At 29.5% G+C, this 14,549-nt stretch overlaps 2 protein-coding genes across 3 annotated transcripts; one reads left to right on the top strand and one right to left on the bottom strand.

Moving 5' to 3' along the window:
- The first annotated feature begins 4,400 nt into the window (after positions 1–4,400).
- Positions 4,401–13,036, top strand: LOC116771225 (2-hydroxyacyl-CoA lyase 1). 2 transcript variants are annotated; one of them, XM_032663021.2, is made up of 12 exons: positions 4,401–4,560; positions 4,658–4,776; positions 5,082–5,223; positions 5,547–5,704; positions 6,354–6,500; positions 6,780–7,002; positions 7,320–7,480; positions 7,862–8,047; positions 8,642–8,827; positions 10,669–10,771; positions 11,949–12,081; positions 12,401–13,036. In XM_032663021.2, the coding sequence occupies exons 2-12, from the start codon at positions 4,729–4,731 to the stop codon at positions 12,618–12,620; spliced, it is 1,707 nt and encodes a 568-aa protein (XP_032518912.1). In that variant the 5' UTR covers positions 4,401–4,560; positions 4,658–4,728; the 3' UTR covers positions 12,621–13,036. The 2 variants fall into 2 exon arrangements, with proteins under 2 accessions (XP_032518912.1, XP_032518911.1); XM_032663020.2 differs by lacking the exon at positions 4,401–4,560 and having other exon boundaries at positions 4,568–4,776.
- LOC116771361 (DNA-binding protein RFXANK-like) lies at positions 12,929–14,444 on the bottom strand. Its single transcript, XM_032663204.2, has 5 exons — positions 14,188–14,444; positions 13,890–14,082; positions 13,567–13,696; positions 13,261–13,408; positions 12,929–13,173 (listed from the first exon to the last, which is right to left on the bottom strand). Exons 1-5 carry the CDS (start codon positions 14,417–14,419, stop codon positions 13,124–13,126), a joined length of 753 nt encoding a protein of 250 aa, XP_032519095.1. The 5' UTR covers positions 14,420–14,444; the 3' UTR covers positions 12,929–13,123.
- Positions 14,445–14,549: the final 105 nt, after the last annotated feature.

Raw genomic sequence — 14,549 nt, forward strand, 5'->3', positions numbered from 1 at the left:
AACCACACGCATTATTGCACGCGCGATGTAATCTGAGTGCAAAAACGAAACGGAACCACCATTTTTATTATATTATGGACATTTTTATACAATTTTTAACAATTATATATGTCAAACACTGCCTTTTGATTGTCATCAATCGAATTATTATGATGGTCGCAATGGAGGAGTTAGTTTTTTTTTTATTATAAATATCAAATCAAGGTCACTTGTTAATGTTTATTTTTTTTAAGATCTTGTGCATTAATATAATTATCAAAAATCAAGAGTTTCGGAAGGAAAGCCTTTATCTATTGAGGTATCTCTTCCTTATTGCCGTGAAAGTTTAGTCTACTATGAAAACAAAGCCATAAAAATAGTTCTACTATCCTACTATTAAAACAATATGAAAGTTCGTAAAATATATTTTAATTTGAATAATTTAAAACAAGTGAACATGATTTTTAGATATATCAAAACAAAAATTTTACAGATGTATGACGTATGATGATATGATGCTGTAATACAGCAAAAAAAATTTCAAACCAACTAAAGTAATAATTTTAAGGTCTCATAAATGTTTCATATAATTCTATCCACATAGTTTTATGAATGAGAACCGTTAAAACGTCGATGTTTAGTTTGACAATGTGAACTTATACTAATGGTACAGGAAATGTTTGACAACAGCCGCAACGTTTCTGTTATTTGTTAGCTATTACTTCCCATAACGACACTGAAGCTGGTACAGATACAATAAAAAATACCTGCATGAATACTGGGTCGACTGGTTTTTTTATCACCGACATTATTAGGATAAGAAGTAAGACCTCATACAATGACATTCACCAACCTACTGTGTAACGGAACACTGGTTTATGGAATAAGTTACAAGCAAATTATTTTTCCAATTAGTTACGGGACTCGTTTTGCATCTATAGGACATTGTGGTAACTTTGGATCGCACTGTCCAAAGCAAATTTTGCCAATAGTAAATACAAACTTACGACGGTTCATCTTATATATATCTCATCATAATTTTAAACCACCATGTTGTTTGATGGTAACAAACCCAGAACTTGAGGTCAAAACTCAGTTTAACCCTAATACTCAACTTCTTATTGATTCCGTATAATATTAATGTTTTCTAAGCCATAAATCTGACCAGGCAGTTAAATATTCTGTTTTTAGCACCGGGTCAGCAATGGTATTTTGCTAGTGCCATTGGACTTCAAAGATTTATAGACTTAGATCTAACTCACACAACAAACGATACACGAAAACATTGATTAAGGTTTAGAAATTATTATTTTTTAATTAATAAAAATTTACATTTGTTATGAATCTGAAGATCGGTTCTTGAAAACTCTCAAAAAAATTATAAGTAACTAGTTTTGCAAATATTATTCGATTACACTTTTCTTTAACTTACGTCTTAAAACAACAAATAGATGGACGGCTAACCCGATAAAATATCTTATAATAAAAATTAACTACATTCGTCAGAGATATTTTCTCAACATTGGATACATTGAATTTTTATCTGAATGGTTTATTGTAATAGTTATACGCTTTTGAAAAGATTTATCTGAGGCTATACATAAGGCTGCTTAAAAAAATATTTTAAAATATCAAGTAATGCACTATTACTTAAAAAAAAATAAGAATCTTAACCTTTATCATCCCCACTTTATTATAGTCATTTAATCTAATATTGTAATTATGATACATGAAATTTTTTAGCTCAATCAATTTGTTGTTTTAGTCTTTGCTCAGTCCTATTCCATTTTTTTTCTTGCATCCTTAAGGTCAGCTGATAGAGAATGCATCTTAACATCCAGCATACCTTGAAAGGGCGTGTGCAAAGAAGATAAATAAATAAATATTTAGGAGATAACACGTGGCACGAAACCACAGATATTCATTAAAATGGCACATCAAATTAAAAAAAATTACGCAATCCATTTCAGCTTTTCTTCTTTTAGGTTGGTAATAAGTAGACCTTTCCAATAAATAAATGCTCATCTTTCAAAAATGGTTTTGTTACAATCACTCTTTTAGCATGTAATGTATTTAATTTAATTTAAAAGTTTGTTATTTGAAATAGAAAACAAAATGTCATAATCAATCAAGGAAAGATAAATATAAAAAAGTGAACGAAACGTTCGGTTGAAATAAAAATGGAATTGATATGTGTTAAGTCTAAAAAAGGGTTTGATTAAAAAAACTAACTAACTAACTAACTGACTAACTTGAGATAACACTAAAAATATTTTTTGTTTGTTTTTTAAATCGAAAATGTAATATTATCGAAGATAACTTTTTTAATATATGCAATATCATGCCATTTACTTTTTGATTAGAAGAAACGGTATTAAAAAGGTTTTATTGGAAATCTTAACGAATACGAACCTTTATGATGCAATCTATCATATGTATTAATAAAATACATGTACTATATACAAACACAGATACTTTAAAATATTAATGTAAAAAAATAATATGAATACTTGTATTTTCGCTGTGACACTTTTGCGAAACGAGGACACGTATAACGGCAATTTTTAGGGAGATACCAACCATTGTCCCCTAATGAAATGACAATCTTATTTGCAATACATCGATGACCAAAGGAGCCTTAAAGGCTTTGAATTCCCTTACCCATTTCCTACTCCTTTTCCCACGTATTTGAACATGTGAGACATTCCCATGTAAGAATTTCTAATAATTTTTCAAACAAAACTTCACATTAGCTACAATATAGATAATTTATATTCTTCTAAGTAAAAAGTCATTTTTTAATTCTTAATCTTCGATTTTTATTAATAGTGCGTTACAGTCTTAATCGTTATTAATAGTGCATTACAGTCCTAATCGTATTTCAGTTATTGAACCCGTAATTGTAACATAAATGAATCAATAGAATTCTATGGATTCATTAAAGATATTTATAATTGAAACATTACGTCTATTATATCTTCTGAGACTTTTTCAGCTTACAAATTAAGTCTTGGAAGAGTACTTACGCCTCAGCATAATAATTTTTTTATAAAAAACATACGCATCAACATCAAAACAATCACATTTTTTTATAATACATTGTTAAAAGTAGAAATAAATAATTTGACTATAACTTTTGAGATTTGAAGTGACACCTCTATCAAATGATAACAATTAAAAAAGATAAACAAAGACCATAAAATATAATAATATTTATAATACAATACAATGCAATTGATTACAATTTAATATGACATGGCTTTGTGGTCACATTACAGAACTTAAAATACATTATGTCATTTTAAAATTTAAAAACATATATATATATGTTCATAATAATATCATTATTAAATAATGAAATAAAATGAAAGGAATAAACTTATCTTTGAATATATAAACTTGTCTTTGTATATCTTTTGTTTTTTACCAGGTTGATTAAGATTCTTCTAGGTTTTCAAATAATTACTGCGGAAATTTTAAGACACATATGGACAACATTAAATCTGTTGCAACAGCCTGTGATAAAATGTGGTTATGTTAAGTATGTTAGCCTCAAAATTAAAGATTAAAACATATTATGTATAATTGTGGATCTATTAAAAAGTAATCAATATCAAGAACATGTTTATTATTAACTGAGTATTTAGTTGCTAAATGCTTTTTATAATTAAAATGTATTAAAGTAACCATAGCCAAATAATAGTAGCCAGAGAAGTAGCAAAATCAATATTTCTTGTTCAACCTAGTACCACTAGGCTGTATACATGTATGATCTTTACGTTTTTCAATCTGCGGCAGGCATGGAGATCTGAGGTCGATTAATCGAATAATAGAATTTGTAGACCAAATAAATCGAATTTTTTAAATCGATATCGATTAATTTTTTATCTTAAATGGATCGATTATATCGATTAATCGATGTAATCGATCCATTGAATCGATATTTCACCCTCTAAAATCGAGATTCGATTTTTTCTGTTTTGCTGACACATGTAAAGAAATGACAATTTTTCACGTTATTACTCAAAAACTCGCTGATCCTGTACCTGTATTTACTTTACAAGAACAAAAGAATTCAATTTATCATCCCGTTCACTCAATAGCCATGAAGTATATGTGTATTTTGGGGTCATCTGTTCCTTGTGAACGCTTATTTTCGATTGCCGGCAACATCACAAGTGATAAACGTAATCGCTTGGATTCTAGCAGATTAGACAGATGGTTTTTCTTAAAAATCTTGGATTTTAGCAAAATCGATTCTTTTCACCTCGATTATTTAAAAATCGATCTTTTTTGGAAAGAATCGCCATCCCTAGTCTGCGGCTTTAAAGAAATTACAACAGTCACTGACAGACGTCATGTTACAGTAATGACAGTGACAAAATCAATGTCAATTGCCATTTTGCAAAATAATACGTTCAAAGTTCAAATTATAATCAAAATACCGACTGATAGTTCAAGTTACGTCAGTATAATAAAAGACTTAAAGCGATAAAGAGAGTCCATACATACCTGATAATTTTATTACTTTCAATACAAGTATAAACAATTTTCTTGCCGCAAATTTGGTCACTGTTATCAGTAAGTCAAACTTAAGTGGGGGTTTCATGTTAGACGTTTAGAGTGCACTTACACTTTGCGTTGTAATTTTTCGTATTAATTTTTAAAATGTTATTAGGGCGACTAACGAGACTTTCATTGCCGTTTTTAAAGCGCTCTTTCCACGTATCACCAAAATCAAATCAAGCAATGGGGATCGACGGGAACAATATTCTCGCTGAAAGCTTGAAGCGACAAGTACGTATTATTTAACACTGTATTTTGACTGGTGTTGGGGTGGGGGGAAGAGAGTTCTAAGCTTTTACTACGAAAGTAGGGCATACTTATTTAATATATATTATGTATTTGATTCTAGGGATGACTACACTATAAATAAATAGATATCGTTAATGCCGGTTAACAAATAATACTTCAATGTTTAAGACATTGCAACACATTTGTGTTTTAATGTAATGTATAAATTAAGAGTGAATTAACATAATAGTTATAATTATGTTAAATTATAATTTTAAATGACCTAACATATGCAATTTTGTTTCAAGGGCATTGAATATGTTTTTGGGATTGTTGGTATTCCTGTAATAGAGACTTCACTAGCTTTTCAAGCTGCAGGTCTCAAGTACATTGGGATGCGAAATGAACAGGCAGCCTGTTATGCTGCTCAAGCTATTGGCTATTTAACAGGTAAATAGAGTTTTTCTTTTGTATTTTTACTTATCTTTTTGACTTTCAAAGTAATAAATTTATATAGATTACATCACTTAAAATACAACAAATGCAGAATCTATTACTTAGTATACAACTAAAAACTATTTCCAGGGACATATCAATTGGATGTATGGTATGTTTAAATTCTGATAGAATTTGAAATTATAACTGATTAGTTATCAGTAATAAATACATCAAATAGATAATAACCTTATATAATATAAGTAGTGATTAAATGGCATATATATATATATATATATATATATATTTAAATTATTATTTTTTTCATCTAATTTCAGGTAAACCAGGAGTATGTCTGGTTGTATCTGGCCCTGGTCTCTTACATTGTATTGGAGGTATGGCCAATGCTCAAGTTAACTGTTGGCCGCTGTTAGTCATAGCCGGATCTTGCCCAGAAGACCACGAAGGCATTGGCGGTTTCCAGGAATGGCTGCAGGTCATAATCATAGATTCGCTTATTTATTATTATTAGCTAACCCAACCTAACCTAACCTAATTTGATAACGACAAATAATTATAGAATGAGATACTGAGATAATTTTGTAGAATATTTGTTTCTCTATATAATTATTTTGTTGGAAATACTATTTGCTTATAATAAATAAATTATTTTATATGTAATGAAACCTAAATTGATAATGACAAATAAGTGTATAATGAGATAGTGATATAATTTTATAGATTATTTATTTCTTTTAATACTTATTTCTTTTAATACTTATTTTGTTGAATATACTTTTTATGTTTTTTTTTTTTTCTGAAATCTATCTAAACTTGTTGGGCAAGTTGGTGCAGATATTATTCACTATCTATGGCTATGTTAAAATATATCAATCAATAAAAGAAGGAAATACTATTAATTAATAGACAGGTACTGTTGATCTCATTAAAATAAAATTATAGTGTGGAAATATGACACAAAGCTTTAATTATATCCTGAATCTTATGGAATATGGTATCCATTTCAATATAATATTTTATTAACAAAATTATCTTGTTATAATAACTGTTATATATTGAATCTAGTAACGCAAATCATCTATAATCTAGAGACTAAAGATCTCATTCATTCTGTATCACTGTAGGTGGAGTCATCTCGTCAGTATAGTAAATATGCAGCCCGACCACCTTCCCCACGACTTATTCCACTACATGTAGAAAAAGCAATCAGATATGCCAGCTCCGGACGTCCAGGTGTCGCGTATCTTGATATGCCTGCTACCTTATTGACGGTAATCATCTTTTGGGCTTATACCCTCTCCACACAAGAAATGCTATGCTTCTTCACATAATAATTTCCATTCAAATGGTAGTGTCCAAAAGCACACCAATGGTATCATGATTGTTAGGACATAATATAACCTGAAACATATAATTTTTAATATCTTCCTATGTGCCACTTCTTTATAATGTTAAAAATGTTATAATTGAAATTATATTTTTAATTCTCCAAACAAATTGAAGCCACATTTTATTTAGCAGTATTTTAATTATATAAATTTGACATAAAGGCTGAAGCTGATGAAGATAAGGTTCCTTTAGACTACTACTCAGCGGATCCAGTTAGTTTGGCTCACCCAAATCCAGTACTGGTAAATGAAGCAGCTGACCTATTGTCCAAGGCTGAAAGACCCCTCATCATAGTTGGCAAAGGAGCTGCATATGGAAAAGCAGAAGAGGCTATCACCAAGCTTGTGGAGAATATTAAAGTACCATTCCTACCAACTCCTATGGGTAAAATAATTACTATAAATATCTATATATTGTCTACATAACAAATTTTTAATGATAACATATATTAAATATTATATAAAAAATTATGTAATGACATTTATCATATGACATATCATATGATAAATGTTTTACAAGTTTAAAATATATCCGAGACTATCAATTAAACAAATCAAAGTAAATATTTTGATGTCATTACGTTATTTATTTATAATGATTTAGTACACGTTAATAAAACATGATAAGCATAAAAAAATAATTTTTTTTGGAGTTGACAAATTTTTTTAATTAATTTGATGTAATATTAATATTCGATGCAGGCAAAGGAGTGGTCCCAGACGAGTCTCAATACTGTGTGTCAACCGCTCGCACTCAGGCGCTACTTGGGGCTGACGTCATACTGCTGTTGGGGGCAAGAATGAATTGGATGATGCATTTCGGACAGGTCCCGAGATATGCAGCCAATGTTAAGATTATTCAAGTAGGTGTGATATATATATATGTCGCTATAAAACAATAACTAATTCAGAATTCCTCTTATATTGAATATTTGTTAAAAAAATTCTTATATATTTTAAACTAATAAAGTTGAATACATTGAATTATTGTTGTGCAATTTTTGTTATTTAAAAATATAAATGCATTATTTGCAATTAATTGAACTTACATCCTTTGGATTATATTTATATATAATATTTGGAGATATTTCTATGATGCCATTGAGCATCTTATCTTATTCACTCTACACTAATTTCACTTCATCTGAGAATTCTTTGAAATAATTCAGCAACAGAAATTTTATTACTTATAACAATGAAACATTGATTATAATAAGATTAACAATTACATTAATATGTTCCAGGTGGATATAGCTCCCGAAGAGTTCCACAACAGTGTCAAATCAGAAGTGGCCGTCCATTCAGATATCAAACCGTTTGTGGAAGCGCTCACAAATAAACTAGCGGAGAAAAAGTTTTCATTACAAAATAATAGTCCCTGGTGGCAAGCATTGAAGGAAAAACAAAAGAAAAACACAGAATTTGTTAAGGTAGCGTATATATTTGAAATAAGAAAAATATTTGATTTATATGACCTTTTAAAATTTACGAAAGTTATATTTATGAACCTGGCAAGACATTTGTTTAGACTTTTAATTTGTCTACGCATTTTGCTAATGTTGCGGTTCAATTAGGTGTATGACAAATTTAGGAATTATATAAAATAATTAGGCGTTATAATAAGTTGAATTGTTTATCTGGACTATAATTTCGGTTTAGTATCTTCTGGGAGAAAATGACTTTTTTTTTAAGCATAACAGTCACAAATTATCTTTTGCAAAAATAACTCTATATTTGTAGTCAATGTATGATTCGGAAAAACGATTTTTTTTAGAATTTATGATACCTGAAGTAAAACATTTCACACTGACTATTTTGTTTGAAGAACACCAAATAAACAGACTTAATTATAACTAGGCCACTAATTTGATTCAAATAATATAGACCTAGGCAGATAATTAAATGTTTAAGTTAATTATGCCAACTACGTATCTACATATATGAATGCACAGATTAATAATTTGAATATAGAACAAATATATAACAGTATGAATATGCATACAATATGATAAACTTCTTTGCAGGCACAAGCAGCCGATAAATCCCTGCCACTGAATTACTATGCAGTTTTTAAAGCTGTTCAAGAAAATATCCCAAAGGATTCAATAATAGTGAGTGAAGGCGCTAACACTATGGACATCGGCCGCGGGATATTACTCAATAACAAACCGAGGCATCGTCTGGACGCGGGAACATTTGGCACTATGGGGGTATGACACATACATTTTATATATATGATTAATAACTATTCGCACACAAAACTTATAGAATACGTCACGTTAAATAGTTAGATAATTCTATGTAATTTTTGAACTAATAAAAAAAATACATATACATATTTATATATATAATTATGCTGATATTATATTATAAAAAAATTAAGACTTTTTTATTAGTTCAATAATTATATGTATATATATATGCAGCGGTGGATTTACACTAGGGGCAGTCGGGGCAAGTGCCCAGGGCGGCAAATGTTTTAGGGCGGCAAAATTTTGAAAGTGATAAAAAAATTTTTTTTAGTTTTATCGAGATTCCCCAATATAATTAATTAATTCTATTAATTTATAATTTTTTGTTTAATTGATAATTCAAAAAATTCAATTCATTCGTTATTTATGAATTGTAATTTTGGCACTTTTTTAGTAAAAATTAATAATCAAAATGATTTAATCAATTTGTTTCCTTGGAGATTTCAAATAATAATCGATTTTTCTATTAAATAAAAAAACAAATATTTATTTGTTTTTAGAATATATAATATAAAAAAGTTTCTGCAATAAATTAGTTATTTTAATTTTTAAAAATGAAATACATAAACTATAAGTTTAAGGGGGCAAATACGTATAGAAGGCCGTTTTCATGCTGATTTTTATAAAATTTTTTAAGGTATAAAAAATTAATATTATTGATTGAAAATATCAGGTTATTTCATACATATATTTATGAGTATATATTCGTATTAAACAACAATATAACTTATCCATAGCACAGAAAAATTGTTTAAATAAAAATGTCGCTTATGATGGAGGTCTATATTCAGCGTAATTGTAAAAAGAAAATGAATTTTTCTGTGCCATTGATTTTAGATAAAAATTATAGCTTCTATAGTGCACACCAACTGTTAAGTCGGAAGACAACCTACGATGTGTATCAGCTGAAATCTCCGCTACTTTTCAAGTTATACTGTCGTAAAATATGGAAAAATATAAATATAAGCATGAAATAACCTGATAGTTTCAATATATAACATTAGTTTTCATACCTTAAAAAAATTATTAAAAAATCAGCATGAAAACGTCTTTCTACACGTATTTCCCCCCTTAAGTAAAATTCTAGTAATAGGGCGGACTTTTTTCCGGTGCCCAGGAGCGGCATTGAGTTTAAATCCGGCCCTGTATATATGTATAATTGTGTTTGTTTATAGTTGTTTACGTCATTCATATTACATGACAATTTCTAACACTATCCGATTGTAAGCTTAAGTTACACATTAGGATTGCCGCTTTGATAAACGGAAAATAATATTGTTTCCGAATTCAACGAGGTAAAGTGTTTAATTTAAAAAAAATTATATATTTAGTTCAAAAACTATTTTACCATTAATCTATACGTCGCGATAAGATACTAACAGGAAAATAATGTCTTTCTGACTTGACTTTGAAAATGTATTTTTTTTATTCTACGTTAATGAAAGTTTTAGCGGATTTATATTCTCGTTACATTGTGAATTATTTGAAAAAGCATCCTAAGCACTATATGTATAGGAAATCTTGAGAAAAGAGTTGCTTCACATAATGTAATAATAAACAAAATTGATATATTATATAGATGTTCGACTTCGTCCTTAAAGTTAACTTTTGAAATTAATATCTGAATCCATACCTGAAAATCTTGACTCACCGACAAACTGCTTACAGTACGAACCACAAACATAATAATCCTTTCTAAATACTTTCTTTGGTTTCTTGTTAAATCATAAAAAATTACAATAATAATCTTGTATTGTGCAGCCTATTAACTTTTGCATATGTCTATATACTATACATAGGTCGGTCCCGGGTTCGCCGTAGCTGCGGCGCAGTGGTGCCGTGACCACGCTCCAGATAAACGAGTGATTTGTGTTGAAGGAGATTCTGCGTTTGGTTTTTCAGGTAAAGCTGATTTTCGACTAACTGCGTTTGACACTATCAAAACATGGTACAGATGCTACCATAATAAATAAAATGTCGAAAAAATAACATTACTAATACTGTTTTAAAATCTCACACAAACATTTGCATACATTTATTTGTTGATTGAAATAAGTACATCTTATTTCCCTCTTCATTCACCCATCCATATATGGTTAGTAGATCATTTAAAAATCAATCTACTGTTAACGATATAATGGTCAAATTGAATTTGGCAATTCTGATGTAACTATGGACGCTGGTTTGAGATTACTACTTATATATTTTTCATATATTTTGTGAAATAAAAACATGCTTGTGTTGGCCAAAGCCGATATATTCATGTATATTATTTTAATTATATTATGAAGCGTCTATATGATTATGTAGTAGAACTTTCTTTTTAATTATAATAATTTTTATATTAATAATTTCATAGCCCTCGTAGAATGGAATTTCCAAGAAAAAAAAATAAGTTTAAGAAAAGAATGAAGTTAAATTATAATTAACGAAGCTTGACAAACACTAAGTATTTATTTAGTAATGTGTAGTGTTTAATGGAATAAAAAATAGTAGGACCTTTTTCTCTTCAGACCCTTAAGCATATTAAAGAGCATTCACTGGTTTGAATGTGGCTTAAATTTCATTTATCGTTTTTTGTTTAAGTAATTAAAAAAAAATTTTTCACGTGTATAAAAACTTTTCATCGGTTTTGTAACCTTAAGAATGATCTGTTATTATTTATAAATATAACATGAACATTTTTCTTTAACTTTGTCTAAACACGTTCAACAACGAAAATTACGAAGATCAAAGGCTGTCTCTTCTAAAATAATGTGATGAGGGTTATAGGGGCAGTGTTTTATTATCAAAGGATTTCTTGTCCTTTCAAAATGTCTTATCTACTGAGATACATATATAGCAGATTATTACATAATACCCGCTAAATTGAATTTCCAACGCTTTAAATTGTTTATTTATACCCATTTAATTAAACTACCGCAGGTAGCCAGTCTTAAGTTTAAGACATCCAAATTTACACATCCTGTATAAAAATAACGATAATTAATATTCACTTTAAAAAGTATTAAATCGCATTAGAATACAACCTTCTTTATATTATACTTATATATATTATAAATATTTTTCAATTTCTTAGGTATGGAAATTGAGACAATGTTCCGCTACAAGTTGCCAGTGATTATTGTGATTGTGAACAACAACGGCATTTACAGCGGCTTCGACAAAGAAATGATGACGGAGATACAAAACTCCGGCGATCTTGCCCAGTGGTGGGTTTTGAGAATATTATCGTTATGTTATCCTTTATCACATTATTTGAATAGGCTTTTACATATATAATAAAATAATTTTTAAATGCAAGTCAACTTATAGTATAATTAAAATGATTATATATATATTGCTGTACAATTCTGCAGCATGTGTTTTAAGATAATTTCTCACAGACATAACTTAAAAAGTATTTTGTTTAACAAAAACCTGAAGATATATAACAATTTTCAAAAACTTTAAAATTTTCTTTACTTGTATATGAAATGATCTGTATTGTTGTTAACTTAATTGTTAATTTTGTATGATTTTTTTTTCCAGTACTCCACCCACAGCACTGTCAACGGAAGTGAGATATGAAAAAATGATGGAAATGTTTGGATCAAGCGGCCATTTCTGTCGTACAGTTGAAGAAATCGAAAATGCCTTGAAATCAGCTATTAAAGTAACCGACAGACCCAGTATTATAAATATTGCCATTAACCCACAATCCAACAGAAAACCTCAAACATTCAACTGGCTGACTGAATCAAAACTATAACATGTAAATATTTAAAAAAAAAAAGCAATATACAGACTCTTTTGAGTCACAAAATTGATGTATTTATATTTTTTATGGTGTTGTTAATATTTAAAAGAATTTATTTTTGGGTATAAAGTGTTTATATATTGTGAAGCCAAAAATAGTTAATAATTTTGGAAGAATTGTTAAGTCTATTTTCTTATACATACGTTAAAATGTTATTGTTAATTAAGACTGTATCCATTTTTTTTGTATAGACTTAAGACTATATCCATTTCTTTTTTTTTTTTGTATTTATTACTGGGCTGTGGGAATAAAACACATGGTGAGGTTTAATTCATATATTGTCTGTCTATTGAGTCACATCACATCACATGTTTGTATAAATTGAACTTAAAATATATATTAAATACATTTTATATTTATAAACTAAATCCCTGTATTTTCATTTAACTGCTGTAAGCAAATGAATCCGTTGTGTTGGTTGTTCTCAGCAACTTAACATGAATGAGTGGAATCTTTCACATTTTGCTAAGGCAGCCAATCAAAAAATTTTCTATCACAGTTTGAGCTGAAATTTAAAATAAGACTTTAATATCTTGTATAAGTAAATACCTTTATGAAAAAGAAATTTACTTTAATTATGTGAAAAACTAACCCAGTTTGCAATTATTGGTAGTGGTGAGAGTGTAGGCATCTTGATCATAATCATTAGTAAGGGTTAGGTCGGCTCCACGAATGAGGAGCTCATTACAGGTGTAAGGAAAGTCAGCAGCGGCCGCATACATCAAAGCTGTGCTGCCGGACTAGAAAATACATTGAAACAATATTACTGTTTAATGCATAAATCACTCCTGCTTTGTTAATAGAAGCATGAAAATAGAACAAATTATTGGACTTTGTCTTCAAATTTTATGAAGGAAGAACTCTATATAATAGTTTTATTAATATGATATTATCTTACATCATCTTGTATATCAGCATCAGCGCCTTCATTCAACAAAAACTTCACAACCTCATGATGTCCGCCCGCTGCTGCCAGATGGAGTGCTGTCTCACCCTCGGGACCCCTCATGTTAACATTCCCACCACTCCTATATAAAATATTAATAAGTAAAGTTCTTTGTTTCATAGATATTCAAAATTTTTGAAAACTTTTAGTATATATTGGTTTATCTTTCTTCAGAAAAGTAATTCAGAACAGAACCCACTTTCCTACAACAGTTAATAGAAGCAAACAATGGCATGACCTAGTAAAAATGTGAACAATGGAAACAATGAACTTACCACACAAGATCCTGGCAACTATTTAACTGACCATAGCTGGCGGCCCAGTGAAGCGCCGTAAGTCCGTGTTCATCGGTAATATCAACATACTGCTCCAGTTTCACGTCGTCACGGGTTATTTCGCCGCGGCCAGCTTTAGCGTGAAAGCTACAATCGGGCTGAGGCAGTTCGGGGACGCGCGCCTGCGTATTACCTACAAAATCGACCTTGAACTGCTTAACACTTAGCTAGTTGCTCACAAAGGATAATCGATAAGATATTCTATTCTGAATTTTATGACAATTATTTATAATTTTACCTCTTTGTAAATTAGTTAACGGTGTGCATTGAACAGATTTGTATGGCGTAAATGCACTTTTCCGTACCCCATTTAAATTTGGAGCCCAACGCTGGTACCCTCCACTCCCACTTTTGCTGCTGTCTTGACTTCCAGAATCATATTCACACTTAAAGTTATCAACACTTTCATGTTTTTCTTGTTTAATGTCAATACTTTTATCCTCATTTTTAACAGATATACCTTCCTCCATTTTTGTGATTGTCAATAATAGTAAACTGACATAGGGAGTAGGGTTACCAAAAATATAAGAAAGAAGTCAAAAACGTTGTGAATGGATGTTTTATCCAGAGAAATTTAATTTAAAAATATAATTTCTTATT

Source organism: Danaus plexippus, chromosome 17 (assembly GCF_018135715.1).
Source record: "Danaus plexippus chromosome 17, MEX_DaPlex, whole genome shotgun sequence".
In the NCBI taxonomy this organism is placed as follows: Eukaryota; Metazoa; Arthropoda; class Insecta; order Lepidoptera; family Nymphalidae; genus Danaus; species Danaus plexippus.